The sequence below is a fragment of the Schistocerca serialis genome, chromosome 11 (genome assembly GCF_023864345.2).
Source record: "Schistocerca serialis cubense isolate TAMUIC-IGC-003099 chromosome 11, iqSchSeri2.2, whole genome shotgun sequence".
NCBI classification, from domain to species: domain Eukaryota; kingdom Metazoa; phylum Arthropoda; class Insecta; order Orthoptera; family Acrididae; genus Schistocerca; species Schistocerca serialis.
In genome coordinates this window covers 119,933,916-119,951,920 of record NC_064648.1, presented here as the reverse complement: position 1 = coordinate 119,951,920, position 18,005 = coordinate 119,933,916, and the positions used below count along the sequence as shown (strand labels likewise).

General features: G+C 42.5%; 1 protein-coding gene across 2 annotated transcripts in view; it reads right to left on the bottom strand.

Annotated features, from left to right (window-relative positions):
* The window catches only part of LOC126427367 (cation-dependent mannose-6-phosphate receptor-like), a 96,224-nt gene that overhangs the window by 56,409 nt on the left and 21,810 nt on the right, over positions 1–18,005 (bottom strand). For both annotated transcript variants that reach the window (XM_050089716.1, XM_050089715.1), the window contains one exon: positions 10,163–10,320. In XM_050089716.1, coding sequence (XP_049945673.1) covers positions 10,163–10,320 — 158 coding nt within the window. The remainder of the gene's footprint in view (positions 1–10,162; positions 10,321–18,005) is intronic.

Genomic DNA, 18,005 nt, shown 5'->3' with positions numbered 1-18,005 from the left:
TTAAAAAGAAAGGGTACCCGTATAAATACAGACGGAGCGTCTGACGCATAGCAATGGCTACCTGGTAAAGCTTAACTGCTAACCTTATGACTCGAACCAAACTACTGTAGGTGTATCGTCATTCATTCGAACTAAATTGTGTCTCATATTGCAATGGACCAACTTTGTTTCGATTTGGAGGTGCAGCGTAAAACTTTTCTCTCCCCTTAAATTTCGAGTCTCAAATTTCAGGTGCGGCTTAGATTCGGGAATTTTTTTTTCCTTTATTTCGAGTCTCATTTGTCACGTGCGGCTTAGATTCGAGTAAATACGGTAGTCACTGTATGTCACCTATTATATGGCAGCCAATGCACAGTGACCAATTTTCGTCGTTTGTTTGGAAGGGGAGGCCAACAGTGTCAAACTTTCGGGCCAGTCAGCGATGACAGAATCAAGATGCACACCCTGCTATCTTTCTCAAATGATTTCACAGAAGCTATTCCATAAAAAAGTTTGGTTTTATACATCAGGTTCATGATGGCGTGCCCATGATTTTGTTAATGATCATACTTATTGTGATATTTACATGGAAGTAATTCAAAGAAGTTTGTAATGAAAAATAGAGGTTGCTATGATTTTACGTTTTGAGCATACTGCTGTGTATGAAATTTAGCTAACATACTGAATTTTCTTTTAGACTTGGCCAGAGGTCTCTGTCTGTTACCAATCACGGGAAAATTGATCTGATGTGGCACACTCATTTGCAATCGTGCCCCCCAGCGACAAAAGCCAGGTTGAAGAATCCACAACATTCCTCATATTTCATAACTGGTGCAAGATATAGAAACGAGATTTTGGCAAATAATAGCATGCAAAGAGGAGAGTATTTTGCTGTGCGGTTATTATGCAAAACTTCATTATCTACCATGTTATTCCACCAACTACAGACATTTTCGATGAAAGTATGCAATTTTTGAGGGCCATCGATAGCTGACAAAATGAGAAATGCTACGAGTTTTGGGTCAACATAAGCGAAGACATTACGTGTTTATTTTATACCAATAATGGGCTTTTTCTCAGTTCCTCATTTAATAAACTTAATCTTTTTCAGAATTCCTTTGCAACTGCGTCTGCACATGTTAGTGAGGTGAGACTGTGTAAACCCGCTACTGTTTTGGCAAAAGATACAAATTTTAATGTGGCATCACAGAAATGTGTACGTTTTATTCAAAATTTGCCACTCGTGATGCTTCTCTCAAAGTTACAAATGGCTAACAAGCCAGGAAAAATAAATCGCCGCATTTTCAGCGACATTCTTTTTAGACACTAACCAAAGCAGAGGAGACATAGGTCTTTTTGAATGTCCATCAAGCAAGTGCGGACGTGAAGGTGGCCCACTTAGTATTTACAGAAAATCTGAGCTTAGGCTTCAGTTTAGAACAGCAGTTCCCCACTAGCACCAGGCATTTCCCCTACGGCATCTGTCCGTAAACCCCACCACTGCCTCTCTTCCCACGTGTGTCCTGCCCTCTGCACATCTAGCAGCCACGGGATTTTGCACACACTATAATGTGGTCGCAATGTGGAAATGTGAAGGAACAACTACAGCTAAACCAATACCGGGTAGACATTGTTTACTCGTGGACAGGGACACACAAGCATTGTGGAGGGTGGTTGTAAAAAGAAACACACGAAATCAGCGGAAGAAACCACTCACGAGTTCCAAAGTGTGATACTATTCACCAAAAAACCAGTGTCTCACCACACTTGCGTACACGGATGCCACGGACATTAGCGATATCTCACTGCAATCCGCAATAATGAATGGGAGAGGTTAAAGAAGACCATCTCTCTCTGCTCAGCTGCACCCTCCCATGGTGGCCAATGTAGAGCTGAGTGTGGAAGCGCTAAATTCTCGACCACAGCTCAAGGAGTCATCATCGAGTAGGGCTAAAGCATTATACGAGTCTCAGAAGCAAATGTATTTTTGTAAATATTGAACATTGTACTTCAAGAGAACAGTTTGTTAATTAGTGCATCAAGCAATGCTTTAATAGTCAATGACAGTAGTACACTATCAAGAACTGCTGTAGGAAAGGATTGTAAACCTTTTCACCATTCATGCAATTAAGTAAACTAATATTTCACGTGTTGTAGCTCCGATGTGCTATCTCTCAGAGCAGTGTTTTTCAACCTTTTTGAATACACTACTCCTTTCGAAGTAAAAATATTCTGGCAACCCCTGGAACTATAATAAAAGTATGTCTGCAATTTCAAAGGCAACATATTTTATTTCCTTTCTATCAATACTATGCTGATCGAGAAATCAAGTGCAATGTGAAAAGGAGTCACAGTACTCTGCGGGCAGAGATATATTCTTTGCCGCGGTAGAGGCGTGGGGGGGAGAAGGGGTAAGCGCATTTTCTGTCACAGCAATCAGTTGTCCAAGTACGCCAGCAAGTATGGATGTGAAACTTCCTGGCAGATTAAAACTGTGTGCCGGACCGAGACTCGAACTCGGGACCTTTGCCTTTCGCGGGCAAGTGCTCTACCGAATGAGCTACCCGAGCACAACTCACGCCCCGTCCTCACAGCTTTACTTCTGCCAGTACCTCGTCTGCTACCTTCCAAACTTTACAGAAGCTCTCCTGCGAACCTTGCAGAACTAGCACCCTAAAAGAAAGGATATTGCGGAGACATGGCTTAGTCACAGCCTAGGGGATGTTTCCAGAATGAGAAAGTACGGACGTGCTTACTATCTCCGCACTTCGCTCTGTGTGAACATAAAATGGACAAGTATTTTTTACTACTGCTATTGCGACCCCCTGAGCAAGGTTTTGCAACCGCCCAGGGGGTCACGACCCACAGGTTGAAAAACAATGTCTTAGAGCAATCGGAAACCCCGCCGTTATGTCTGGACGATTGTGGTTTTGTCTGGTCATAACACGAAGTGCTACCAGTAGTCCAGGTAGTACAATGACTGCATGTTGGGATTTAAGAAAAATGTGGTAATATGGTCAAACACCTTCTCATAAAGCACACATTTCTGGAGTCAATGCCGAACAACGCTCCAGGTGGTGCAACGAGCGATACCGGCAGATGACTGAAAACGAGTGATTTGTACTGATGAACACGCTATACCCTGCAGTTTGGGTTTTACAAAAACCTCGAGAGTGTTACCTGCCGTAGCGTGTAGTGCCAATACTGAAGTATGGAGGAGGAGGGTGTGTTTATCATGTTTAGGGAGTGGTCCCCTTATCGTGCATCAGAAAACGCTAAATGTGGAAGGATATGAGAAAACTTTAGAGACTGCCAACTGTGTACAGTAGGCCGTTTGTATCAGCAGGACAATGCATCCGGTCCTGAAGTAGTATTTGCGAGGTACAGTAACACTATCAAAATGGTGTGGCCTGGCCAGAGTCCTGACCTTCACCCAGTGGAACAACTTTGGGATAAGTTGGAACATCATTCCAGCAACACTGCCTTCTCTGATTTCGCCACTTGAGTAAGAATGGGCAGCCATTCCTCCACAGACACTGAGACACCTCACTGAAAGTGTTCCCAGCACAGTTCGAGCTGTCACAAAAGTGAAAGGTGAAATATAGCGCGTACTTCAATGCGAGATGCTTTTAATAATTTCCACAACGAAACTCTGTCTCAAAATCTGGCAGAAAACCCGAAGAGATTCTGGTCGTACATAAAGAACACCAATGCAACTGATGCCTTCACTGCACGATAACGACGGTGAAGTCACTGAAGACAGTGCCACTAAATCAGAGCTACTAAAGACGGTTTTCCCAAACTCCTTCACCAAAGGAGACAAAGTAAATATTCCTGAATTCCAATCGAGAACAATTGCCAAGGTGAGAAACGTAGAAGTAGATATCCTCGGTGTAGCAAAGCAGCTTAATCACTTAATAAAGGTGAGGCCTCCAGTCCACATTGTATACAGGTCAGGTTCCTTTCAGAGTATGCCGATACAATAGCTCCATATTTAGCAATTATATACAACCACTCGCTCACAGAAAGATCTGTACCTGAAGACTGAAAATTTGCTCAAGTCACACCAATACCCAAAAAGGGAAGTAGGAGTAATCCGTTGAATTACAGGTCCATATCACTAACGTCAATTTGCAGTAGGGTTTTGGAACAAATACTGTATTCGAACATTATGAAGTGCCTCGAAGAAAACAATTTATTGACACATAGTCAGCATGGTTTCAGAAAATATAGATCTCGTGAAACACAACTAGCTCTTTATACTCATGAAGTAATGAGAGCTATCGACAGGGGATGTCAAATTGATTCCATATTTTTAGATTTACAGAAGGTTTCAGACACCGTTCCTCACGAGTGTCTTCTAATCGAACTGCGTGCCAATGGAATATCGTCTCAGCTGTGCGAGTGGATTCTTTATTTCCGATCAGAAAGGTCACAGTTCGTAGTAACAGATGGAAAGTCAACAAGTAAAACAGAAGTAATATCCGACGTTCCCCAAGGAAGTGTTATAGGCCCTCTATTGTTCCTGATCTATATTAACGACATAGGGGACAATCTGAGTAGCCGTCTTAAGATTGTTTGCAGATGATGCTGTCATTTACCATCTTCAATAGTCGTCAGATGACCAAAACAAATAGCAAAATGATTTAGATATCTGTATGGTGCGAAAAGTGGCAATTGACCCTGAATAAAGAAAAGTGTGAAGTTGTTCACACGAGTACTAAAAGAAATCCACTAAATTTCGATTATGTGATAAGTCACACAAATCTGAAGACTGTAAATTCAACTAAATACTTATATAATAGAAAGAAACATTCCACATGGGAAAAATATATTAAAAAACAAAGATGCTGTGACTTACCAAACAAGAAAGCAACCGTGGGTTGTGAAAGCTTGAAGTTTGTGTGTGTGTTTGTGTGTTTTTTATTGTGTCTATCTACCAGCGCTTTCTCGTTTCGCAAGTCACAGCATCTTTGTTTTTCAACTAAATACTTAGGGATTACAATTACAAATACCCTAAATTGGAACAATCACATAGATAATGTTCTGGGTAGAGCAAAGCAAAGACTGCGATTCATTGGCAGAACACTTAGAAGGTGCGACAGATCTACCAAAGAGACTGCTTACACAACGCGTGTCCGCCCTACTCTGGAGTATTGCTGTGCAGTGTGGGATCCCCATCATGTGGGACTGACGGATGACATCGAAAAAGTACAAAGAAGGACAGCACGTTTTGCATTATTGCGAAATAGGGGAGATAGTGCCACAGACATGATACTTGAATTGGAGTGTCAATCATTAAAATGAAGGCGTTTTTCATTGCGACGGGAACTTCTCATGAAATTTCTTCTCCGCTGATTGCAGAAACATTGTGTTGGCACCCACCTACATCGGGAGAAATGATCAACATGATAAAATAAGAGAAATCGGGGCTCACACAGAAAAATGTATGTATTTGTTTTTTCCCACGTGCCGTTCAAAAGTGGATCGGCAGAGACAGCTTGAAGGTGGTTCATTGAACCTCTGCCAGGTGCTTTATTGTGAACAGCAGAGTAATCACAGGATGTAGATGTACCCCATATCAATGTTCACTACTAGGTGTCTGGGTGCTTTTGATCAGATTATGTACAACCACAAGCTGCTTTTTAAGATTACATTTAAAATCAAGGTTTTCCTTTATATTTCATAAAGGTTCAAAGTGCATTCCATCAGTCGCTCAACGTGCATCCAAATGACAGTCTAACTTGTCCTGAACTTTTGTGGGCATGTCTGAAGTTGCTGCTTCCACTACTATCTCAACAGGGAATTATAAAAAAAAATTTATTTACAGCGAGGTCAGGCATCTTTGCAGGCTGAGAGTAAAATGCGAGATCCCTATGATATTTGTGGCCAACCCATTGTTGAGGCAGCTCATTGTTAAGAGACATACACATGTGCAGGCACCATTGTGGTACTGCTCTGCCACACTGAAAATTTTTTTGGCTTGTTCTCACACAGGGTGTATATAAATACGAGGGGGGACCCAAAAGTAACCGGAATCGTACTGCTGCACATCGTGTACTTGTAGTAGCAGGTTGCGCCGCCAGAGGGTTGTAGTAGGAGCTCGGCCGAGTCATTCTGCCACGCGGCGTTACCCGACAGTGAGAAGTGTGGTTTCTTTGGCAGTTCTCTGAGTGTGCGTACAGTGCACACATGACACGAGGAAACGGCTAGTTCTTATGAACAATGTGCAGCAGTGAAGTTTTGTTTCTTGCTCGGCGAGAACGCAGCAGAAACTGTTGCGATGATTCAGACAGCCTACAAAGACCGTGCTCTTAGTAAAACACAAGTGTACGAATGGTTTTCTCAGTTTAAAAAGGGAGAAATGGTGGTCGAAGATCAGCCCCGTTCAGGTCAACCTTCAACTGCTCGATGTGAAGACGACATCAACAAAATCCGGGATCTCATCAGTGAAGATCGACGCAGGACGATCGACCAACTCGAGAACTTGTCCGGGTTGTCCTGGAGCTCAATTCAGCGCATCTTGACCATCGATTTGGTGATGCGAAGAGTGGCAGCAAAGTTTGTGCTACAGCTTCTTACCGGAGATCAAAGGGATCGTCGCGTTCGAGCCTGTCTCGAAATGAAGGACGCATTCAAACATGATCCACATTTTTTCAACAAAATCATTACAGGTGATGAGTCATGGTGCTATGGGTGCAGTCCAGAAAGTAAACAACAATCATCACAATGGAAGTCACCTGGCTCACCTCGACCAAAAAAAGATCGACAAGTGAAATCGAATGTGAAAACCATATTGATCTGTTTGTTTTTTTGACATCAAAGGGATCATACACCTTTAATTTGTCCCTGAAAACCAGACAGTAAACAAACAATTCTATCTGGAGGTTATGAAATGGCTCAGCAGAAGTTTGTCGCGAAAACGTCCAGTTTTGTGGGATTGTGGCGTGTGGTTCCTGCATCACGACAACGCTCCTGCGTACACGGCTCGAGGCGTTCGACAGTTTTTGGCCTCGACGAAGACGACTACCTTGACCCACGCGCCCTATTTGCCGGATTTAGCACCCTTGGAATTCTTCCTATTCCCGAGGATAAAAAGAGACTTGAGAGGAAAGCGTTTTGTGGATGTGGAAGACGTAAAAAGTAATGTCATGAAAGTGCTAGCAGATAACAAAGAGGATGAATTTAAAAGGCGCTTCGAACACTGGAATGAATGTTTGGACGAGTGTATTAATGCTTCGAAGGAGATTAAGGTTGTATTTGAAAAACATTAAAGTATATGCTTTCTAGAAAGAAATTCCGGTTTTTTTGGGTCCCCCCTCGTACACTTATCACGGATGAAAGCACTTTTTTTCATAATATACTTTTTCTTGGAGCTGTAAAACTTGCCAATCCTTTGGATGGTAAAGATTTTATACACTGACTTAGAACTTCCGGCACTTGAGGTGATAAAACCCAGCAAAAAAACAATGTGTTTTAGAAAGATATTTGCTTAACACTGCATATTTCAATATCACAAAAGTATAAATACCGTTTCCACCAAATGTAGCACAGAAGCTTCTGAAGCACTGAAATCGAGATGGTGCTGTGCAGCGCTCTATTGTCAGCCACCCACAGGTCACGTCACGTGATTTCACCAGCCAATGACAGCAGATATTCAGGGCACAGGACACATGATGTAGTCAGCCAATAGCAACATCACTTAAGTAGCGCGAACACACAAACATGAAAGTTATCGGTTTAAATCAATATACAGGTGCTGCCTTCTGTTGTCTAGTTACATAATTATTTTGAGAGAAGCAGTAGCAAACATTAGAGCCGTTTGGATCACAGTTTGGAGAAGATGAGGCACTTCACTGGCCAAACAAGCAGAAAAGAAGCAAATTGGTATTTCTCTGATTGCAACATGTCTCTTTGCATGCCATGACAGTTTGACTTTTCAATAGAAAAGCCAATTACGTGTGATATTGCTCAAGAACTCACCTCACACTTTTTTTAAAGGGTAATTACACTTTTTGCCATAATTACAGCACAATTTGTAATATATGAAATAACTGAAATAAATTTGTAAAATTAACTTGAACCTCAGTCTTTTTTAGTGTGTTTCCCTTGAAGTTATATTGAACACAAACTTACCAGTAAAACTTTACATAATGGTGTAAATGACTGGTCCTCAAAGTGTTAATGTTTTGAATAAGCTCCCCCAGAGAGACCCCCTACTGGCACTCCTGTGAACTGGCATCTTACTACCGGTGCCTCAGTACACTTTTAGTTTCAAAAATTTAGGATTCAGGAAGGGGAGATCTTGCACAGATAACATATTTAACTTAAAACAGATACTGGAGAGGAGAAAATTTTGATTATGTAACAGTTTTTGGTGTGGTAGATAGGGAGCAGTTACGGATCATAAACAAAAAGAATGGATACCCCAAAACACTTGATCCAAGATATGTACGTAAAGACAAAAATTGTTTTAGATCTGCAGTATAAGTTAATTGAAAAAATTATAATTAATCAATGAGTATGCCAAGATTAGCATGCCAGTCTCCAGCACGAACCCACCCGGCGGATTAGTGTCGAGGTCCGGTGTGCTGGCCAGCCTGTGAATGGTTTTTAAGGCGGTTTTCCATCTGCCTTGGCGAATGCGAGCTGCTTCTCCTTATTCTGCTTCAGTTACATTATGTCGGCGACTGCTGCACAAACACTGTCTCCACCTACTCCTACACCACAATTACTCTACCACGCAGACATCGGAGTTACGCTCATCTGGTATGAGATGTTCCCAGAGGGGGTGGGGTGTCCAATTGGGGCCATACCGCACAATAACCCTGGGTTCAGTGTGGGGTGGCAGTGAGGTGGGTGGACTGCTGTGGCCTGTTATGGGGTTGTGAACCACTGTGGGCTACAGCAGGACAAAGCCTTCCCGTCATTTCTAAGTCCCCGGTTCAATACACAACACACACAATGCCACGGTTACAGCCTCTCTCCAACACTTTTCACTCTTTGATATATGAACAGCATGGGAAAGAAATCCCCACACCCTCGTAAACCCTGTTTAATATCAAATGTTACTTCTTACCAATTGTGGGAATTCATGTTTTCACAGTTGCTGTTGACTTTTAATAAGTAGCCATGGCAAATGTGAGCAGTCATAGTACACTATTGAGTAGCACTTAGCGAAAAGTGTGTGGATGCGCGAACAACAATGCGAAGAGCCCACAACACGACAGATTATGGGAATATTCCAGGAAAGATTTAATGAGACTCCACGACAAAAGGCAATACTTCTGTACTGGGAAAGACGTGGTTTTGGTTTTGGCAGTGTTAAAGACAAACTGCGGAGTGGAAGGAAGAAGACACGAGGAGGAACAATACGAGGTCACACAAAGAAAGACCCTAAGGTTAGACGCTTTTGAAATCAGTTAACAGATACAGACCAGAATGAGCACATTTTATCATGCCTTGATTTGTTAACTCAATTTCCAAACGCACTAAGCTGTGCCAAGGTTATGTTTTCAGATGAATGTACCATTTATCACACCTCACGTGCTAGAAATATGGTCGTTTAGACCAAAGAGAACTCCCATTACACAGTCGAGTTAGAAAAGAACTCGTCTCACATCATGAAATGGGGAGTGATGACATCACAATATCTGCACGGACTGTACTTTTCTGAAGGGACCGTTCATAGTGCAAATTATCTACATGTTTTATGAATGTGGTTAATACCTCAGCTTGAGGAAAACGGCCTCCCTCACAGAACGCAAACGGTTGCAGCATCGTGGTTCATCAGCAACACTAGCTCCCTTGAAATGGCCATCAAGAAATTCTAATACCATCACATCTGACAACTCATCACGGGAAGTCATTACAGCACACGTGCCTGCCATCGTCACGCTACAAATGAAAGAACTGTGCAATGCTGACGAGGATGTATTTCGCACTATAACACCAGACATGCTCAAAAATGTGTCAAGAAAAACATGGAGGCGTATGGAAATGTGTTTACAGCATGATGGGAAACATACTGATATACTGGTCACACAATGTGTAAGTAAGTACTTGTGCTAAAACAAATTAAATCAATTACACACACACACACACACACACACCTGTTTTTGAAACAGCCTGTCTGTAGGAGCTCTCCCAATGTAGACTCACAACAGGGAGCTACGATACTTACCAGTTAGCGCTAGGTGGCTGCAATTCCTCCGTCCGTAGACGGTTGCCTTCTTGCTGCCAGAGACTGGTGTCGCCTCCACACTGGCGTTAAAGTCCCGCGGTGTCACGTTGCAGCACACACAAATGCTGTACTTCACACTGTCGTGGGTGATGGCATACCTGTGGCGAGACAGATGGGACATCAGGTTGGGGAGACGAAGACAGTCATTCCGTAAGCTATACACTGTAGGTACAACTTCTTGAATATGATGTGAAAGGAGCCAGCATACAAGCTATCATCCCATGATTTGTTTTTGTTCATAGCTGCATTACTAGATAGCACAGTTACTTAAAGTTACTAAACATGATAAATTAGTCTTTTATCAGATTTGATTCTGAAAGGAAACAGTTCTGCCCAGCGACTGTATTCATTTCGAGTAGTAAAGGATGCCGCAATCAGTCGCAACAATGTTTATTTCATATCTAGTGTGAACTCTACCCCTACATGTACATCTACATCCATACTCCGCAAGCCACCTGACGGTGTGTGGCGGAGGGTACCCCGAGTACCTCTATCGGTTCTCCCTTCTATTCCAGTCTCGTATTGTTCGTGGAAAGAAAGATTGTCGGGATGCCTCTGTGTGGGCTCTAATCTCTCTGATTTTATCCTCACGGCCTCTTCGCAAGATATACATAGGAGGGAGCAATATACTGCTCGACTCCTCGGTGAAGGTATGTTCTCGAAACTTCGACAAAAGCCCGTACCGAGCTACTGAGCGTCTCTCCTGCAGAGTCTTCCACTGGAGTTTATCTGTCATCTCCGTAACGCTTTCGCGATTACTAAATGATCCTGTAACGAAGCGTGCTGCTCTCCGTTGGATCTTCTCTATCTCTTCTATCAACCCTATCTGGTACGGATCCCACACTGCTGAGCAGTATTCGAGCAGTGGGCGAACAGGCGTACTGTAACCTACTTCCTTTGTTTATGGATTGCATTTCCTTAGGATTCTTCCAATGACTCTCAGTCTGGCATCTGCTTTACCGACGATCAACTTTATATGATCATTCCATTTTAAATCACTCCTAATGCCTACTCCCAGATAATTTATGGAATTACCTGCTTCCAGTTGCTGACCTGCTATTTTGTAGCTAAATGATAAGGGATCTATCTTTCTATGTATTCGCAGCACATTACACTGGTCTACATTGAGATTCAATTGCCGTTCCCTGCACCATGCGTCAATTCGTTGCAGATCCTCCTGCATTTCAGTACAATTTTCCATTGCTACAACCTCTGGATATACCACATCTGACGTGATGAGTCCAGTTGGGACTATGTACTTATACTAATCTGCTCACAGTGTTACAACCTTGCATCTATCTTAGCCTCTTCAATGATTTTCCTTCATTATGCCCTCTATAATGGAGTTCTCTACCATCCCCTAACTCTGAGAGATTAATATCTTCTTCCACGTCATCTATACACTGCTTTCGTGGCCTTTCTCTCTGTCTTCTTCCAGTTGGCCTACATTCAAAAGCCTCCTAGTAGTTTGTCCAGCATCCATCCTGAGGACGTGTCCAAGTTAGGCTATTCTCCTATTATTTATTGTTCATACAACATCAGCTCCTTGCACGAGGTGATCCAGCTCAGTGTTCGTTCTAGATCTCCAGAAAACAATGTTATCCAGAACTGTCACAAAGATCTTGCACAGAACCATGCATTCAAATATCCTGAGCTGCTGCTCATCAGCATTCAGGTGTTCATGTATCAGATCCACAGTTTACAACTGGCCTGATCATGACCTTATAAATTTGAAGTTTCAGTTGTCTATTTAAAAAACTAGAGGCCAAAAGTTTCTTAAACACACAGAAGCATCTATAGCCACTTAGAATGTGTTGTTTTATTTTAGTTGGCATGGAATTTGTCCTACTAACATTAGACCCCCAATAATCAAAGTTCTGCACATTTTTAAAATTGAAACCAGCTGCTGATAGTTTATTCAAGTTGTTATTTCTCAACTTGGTAAGATTCATTTATTTTGACTTCTTCTAGCTCACATAAGTGGTGGTTTCTTCTGATAATAATTGCTGCATCATCAGCACAGGCACATACATACACTACGTGATCAAAAGTATCCGGACACCCCCAAAAACATACATTTTTGATATTAGGTGCATTGTGCTGCCAGGTACTCCATATCAGCAACCTCAGTAGTCATTAGTCATTGTGAGAGAGCAGAATCGGGCGCTCTGTGGAACTCACAGACTTTGAATGTGGTCAAGTGATTGGGTGTCACTTGTGTCACGTCTGTACACAATATTTCCACACTCCTAAACGTCCCTAGGTCCACTGTTTCCGATGTGACAGTGAAGTGGAAATGTGAAGGGACGTGTATAGCATAAAAGTGAACAGGGCAACCAAGACTGTTGACTGACAGAGATCGCTGACAGTTGAAGAGGGTCGTAATGTGTAACTATCCAGTCTGTGACACAGGAATTCCAAACTGCATCAGGATCCACTGCAAGTACTGTGAGTTAGGTGGGAGGTGAAAAAACTTGGATTTCATGGTAGAGCAGCTGCTCATAAGCCACATATCACGCCCGTAAATGCCAACAACGCCTCACTCGGTGTACGGAGCGTAAACATTGGACGACTGAACAGTGGAAAAATGTTGTGTGGAATGATTAATCACGATACACAATGTGGCGATCCGATGGCAGGGTGTGGGTATGGCGAACGCCCACTGGACGTCATGTGCCAGTCTGTGTGTAATACCAACAGTAAAATTCGGAGGCAGTGGTGCTACGATGTGGTCGTGTTTTTCATGGAGGGGGCTTGCACCCCTTGTTTTGCGTGGCACTATCACAGTACAGGCCTACATTGATGTTTCAAGCACCATTTTGCTTCCCACTGTTGAAGATTAATTCACAGATGGTGACTGCATCTTTCAAAACGATTGAGCACCAGTTCATAATGCAAGGCCTGTGGCAGAATGGTTACATGACAATAACATCCCTGTAATGGACTGGCCTGCACCGAATCGTATAGAACACATTCGGGATGTTTTGGAATGCCGACTTTGTGCCAGGCCTCACCGGCCGACATTGATACCTCTCATCAGTGCAGCACTCTGTGAAGAATGGACTGCCATTCCTCAAGAAACTTGAAACATTGAAAGTATGCCTGCAAGAGTGGTAGCTGCCATCAAGGCTAAGGGTGGGCCAAGGTTAAAGGTGGGCGCCGATGGAGGGCGCCGCTAACTTGTGAGTCATTTTCAGCCAGGTGTCCGGATAGTTTTGATCACATAGTGTGTCGTGATTGACTGTGTGTGTGTGTGTGTGTGTGTGTGTGTGTGTGTGTGTAACCAGGTATTTGACGGTATTGAACGACTATTCAAGAGTCAGATTAAAAAGCAGTGTGGAAAGGACATCAGCTTGTCTGTCTCCTTTACTAATGCTAACGGCTGAGTTCTCCATCCACTCGTACTGCAACCTTGGCACCAGCCAATGTTGCCTGGATAAGTGAAACATACTTAGATGGTATACCAAGCAGTAGCGAATCATTTAGCATTTCTAACCTATCAAGACTATCGAAGGCCTGCTTGGAGTCTATGTAGAGGTTATGAAGCTCAATATTACGCTCTTTTGCCTTTTCACCTATTTCCCTCAGCGCAAATATGTGATCCGTTGTTGACCTATTAGACAGAAATCCACACTGATATTCTCCCAGAATCTCTTCTGCATATGGAACTAGCCTGTTGTAAATAATACTAGAAAGAATCTTACAGGTTACATCCAGCAGGGTAATTCCTCAGTAATTTGAAGAACAAGTCTTGTCTCCTTTCTTATGGGTTAATAAGATTACCCCCTAAGGTCCACTTTTCTGGGATTCTTCTCTGGTTCCATATCAGTTTAATAAGTTTGTTGTTTTTCTTATAGAGACCAATTCACCATTTTTAGCAGTTCTGCTGCTATTCCATCAGTTTCTGGTACTTTGCAGTTTTTTAAGACACTTCACTATGTTCTGTATCTCCTCTAAGCAGTTTTTTAAATGTTACACTACATTCTGTACCTCCTCTAATGTGGGTTCTTCTATGAAGTGCTCACAACTGCCCCTGCCACTGATTGCAGTAATCCTTTGCTAGAGTGTGGAGTCCTAGTTTTATAAAGGGTGTCCCGTAAAGAACACTACTTACAAAAAGCCTACCATTTCTGTTCTAGTAAATTTACAACACCGAACATTGCAAGATTTTTGTTTACCTCCTTTGTGGTTAGTAACAGAGCAATTCGCAATGGAAAAGTATGTTGTGATAGTGAAAACTTATAACAAATGTGGTGAATATCGTACAGACTATTCACAAATTTTGTGGAGTGTTTGGCCGACATAATGCATTGAATAAGCAGACAGCATGAAACTGATTGCTTCATTTGAGAAAACTGGTTCAGCTGTGGACATTAAACTCTCTGACTCCTTGAATTAGTCATTCTGCAAAAAAGTCCCCATCATGAGCTGTAACGTTGCTGTTAAGGATGATGAAATCTAATTGCCAACATTCACGACAATTGGATATTCCCAGAAACAGCATGCAACGAATTCTGAAAGATGATCTGAACCGTTGGTCCTGTAATATCCATATGACACTGGGAATGAAGCCAATCAATCATGAAAAGCACCAAGCATTTGCGAAATGGGTGTTTGAGAAATAAAGACAAGACAACACTTTCATCGATAACATAATGTTCGTTGATGAGATGCACTTTCTGGTAGATGGTAAAATTATAAGATTTGAGACAGAAATCCTTGACTAATTATGGAGAAACTAGTATATTCATGAGTGACTGTGTTTTATGATATTTGAGCTGAGGATGTAACTGGGCAGTACTTCTTCGTAGGAGGCATTAACAGTGAACAGTGGATGCTACCACTACACGTTAACAGAGTTTTGTGTTCCAAACTGGAATATGTGGATGCCAAATAGGTTTGGTTTCAACATGCTGGTGCAACCTGTCACACACTGATTGTAACTGTGACCTGTTATGTGTTAAGTTCCCTGGCTCAGTGATTTCTCAACCAATTTTGTGATGTGACATCATGTGGCTGTTCTCTGTAGGGGTATTTGAAACCTCACGTGTACCCCAACAAATCACTTCTGGAGCTCAAGGCTGAGATTCAGTATGTACGAGGGTGGATCAAATATAAACAGGATTTTATTTTTTATTTAAATTCATTTATTAAAATACTCAAGGCAATTATAATTTATTTTTCCACAGTCTCCTGCTTTGGAAATGCATTTGTCCCAGCGCACGGGCAGCTTTTTGATGCCCTCATCATAAAAAGAACTGGGTCGTGTCACCAGCCAGTCGTGCATGAAGTGTTCCGCACTCTCGTCATCTTCAAATTGTCGCCCTCCTAGAGCATCTTTAAGTGGTCCGAATAAATGGAAATCGCAGGGCGATAAGTCTGGGCTGTAAGGAGGATGATCAAGTGTAGTCCAGTGCATTTCCTGTAGCTTGGAGACAGAGCTGCCATATGGGTTCGCGCATTGTCGTGAAGGAGGATGACCTGTCGAATCCATTGGCCTCGTCTTTTGCGGCGATATGCAACTCTCGCCTTGTTCAAGCATCACTGATTGTGCATCATTCATGCAAAAAATCAATCAGCAAAATCCCTCAGTGATTTAAAAAGAAAGGGGGTTGAAAGAACCTTGCCAGCTGCCAGTCGAGTCTTGGCTTTCACTGGTGCTGCTCCCCTTTCCTTCGACACTCCTTAATGCCTTTTTTGGATTCTGGGGTGTAGTGGTGGACCCACGTTTCGTCGCAGGTGACGATCCGACTAAAAAATGCATCACCTTCTTCCTCAAACCTTGCTGTAAGCCTCTGACAAACCTCCAAATGTCTCAACTTCAGATTTTTGGTCAAAAGTTTAAGGATCCACCTGAAACACACTTCATGGAACTGTAGGTCGTTTGTGATGATTGCTTGACAGCTCTCATAACTGATTGCGACTTTTTGTGCAATTTCTGATACTATAGCCCGGTGATCGTCAATGTCTTTAATCGCACGAATGTTTTTGTCTATAATGCTTGTCCGAAGACGGCGATCGTGTTGCTGATTTTCCATACATTCTTGTCCTTCCTTGAACTTTTTATGCCAGGCAATCACACGTGCCCTTGATAACATTTTATCGCCGAACTGAGCAGTCAATCTTTGGCATATTTCCACTGCTGTAACTCCTTCACGAAAAAGAAATTTGATAATTACGCGTTGTGCAATGGAGGGGTGCACGTGTTGCTCAGACGTCATGAGCGTTAATGACAAAATGGCAGGAAATATCTAACAGCACACTCTCCTCACTTCTAACGGTTTCGCCTAAGCATATCACGAGTGCGGGGCCAGTCCTATGTTCAGGAACATAAATCCCGTTTTGATCCCCCCTCGTAATTTCGTAACTAGAGGTTATATGCTGAAAAGATACAGAAAGTTTCACCAAAAGAACAGGAGTGTGCCACAGAATTGTGAAGGGCATTTGAGTAGTATCGTACTACAACATAATCACAGGTAGCAGCATACAGTGTAATGATGTGAATTAGGGTGGTGCACAAGTTCGTAGTGTTTTTCCATAAGTTTAATAAACACAACACATACACATAAAAGAGACTTTATTCATCAATATGTTCTCCTTCGCTATTTACAACAGTGTGCTAATGCCGGGGTAACTTCCTGATTCCGCAATTAAAGAAGTCACTTGGTTTTTACGTGAAGAATTCACCGAGCCGCGTTCAGAGCACATTTTCATCCAGAAAAGGAGACCCTTGAATTTGTTCGAGAGAGGGTGTGAAAAGTGAAAATCTGAGAGGGCAAGACCAAATGAATAAGGGGGATGCGGAATGACTTCCCCACCCAACCCACGTATAGTGATTTTGTCAGTCTAGCAGAATACAGGCAGGTGTTATCATGGAGTATCATCACTTCTTGCAGTCTTCCTGTTCTCAGATTGTGTCTGTAAGATGTCTCACTTGTTGACAATAAATGTCAGTTGTGACTGTTACACCTAAGGGAAGCAATTCGTAGTACACCACACTGTCGCTGTTCCACCAGATGCATAACATTATCTTTTGAGGGTGTGCCCAGGTCTTCATATGGTGAGTCAGTCCTTTGTTTGGGCTCAATCATTTCTCTTTCTTATGTCAGCATGTAGGCACCATTTCTCATCACCAGTAACGATACAAGATAGGAATGGTCAGTGTTGTTTACGAGCCACCCGATGATGTATAAGCAGAAATGCGCATATGACCACCCTCTGATTTACCGTATTTACTCGAATCTAAGCCACACTCGAATCTAAGCCGCACCTGAAATTTGAGACACGAAATTCAAGGGGAGAGAAAAGCTTTAGGCCGCACCTCCAAGTTCGCCTATTGTAATATGAGACACAATTTAGGTCGAATGAATGACGATACAGCTACAGTTGTTTGGATCGATCCGTGAGCTTAGCAGTTAAGCTTTACCAGGTTGCTATGCGTCAGGCGCTCCGTCCATATTTATACGGGTACCCTTCCTTTTTCACGTGCTTCGTCTGGTCTGAATTGATTGCTTATTTTACTTTGATCTGATAAGTGCCATTCTCTTTGTTATAGGTGTTTACGTGACTAAGCTGAAAATGCATTACTGTACGTCTCATGCATTGTTTGTTGCATTCTGATAATGTGTGTTTACGGCCTGTCGCCGCTCGCGGCATGGCTTCCTTTTGTGCGCGCTACCACCGCTTACAATTTAAAAAAGAAAGAAAGAGAGAGAGAGAGAGAGAGAGAGAGAGAGAGAGAGAGAGAGAGAGAGAGAGAGGAATCGTCTCATTAGTGAACCAA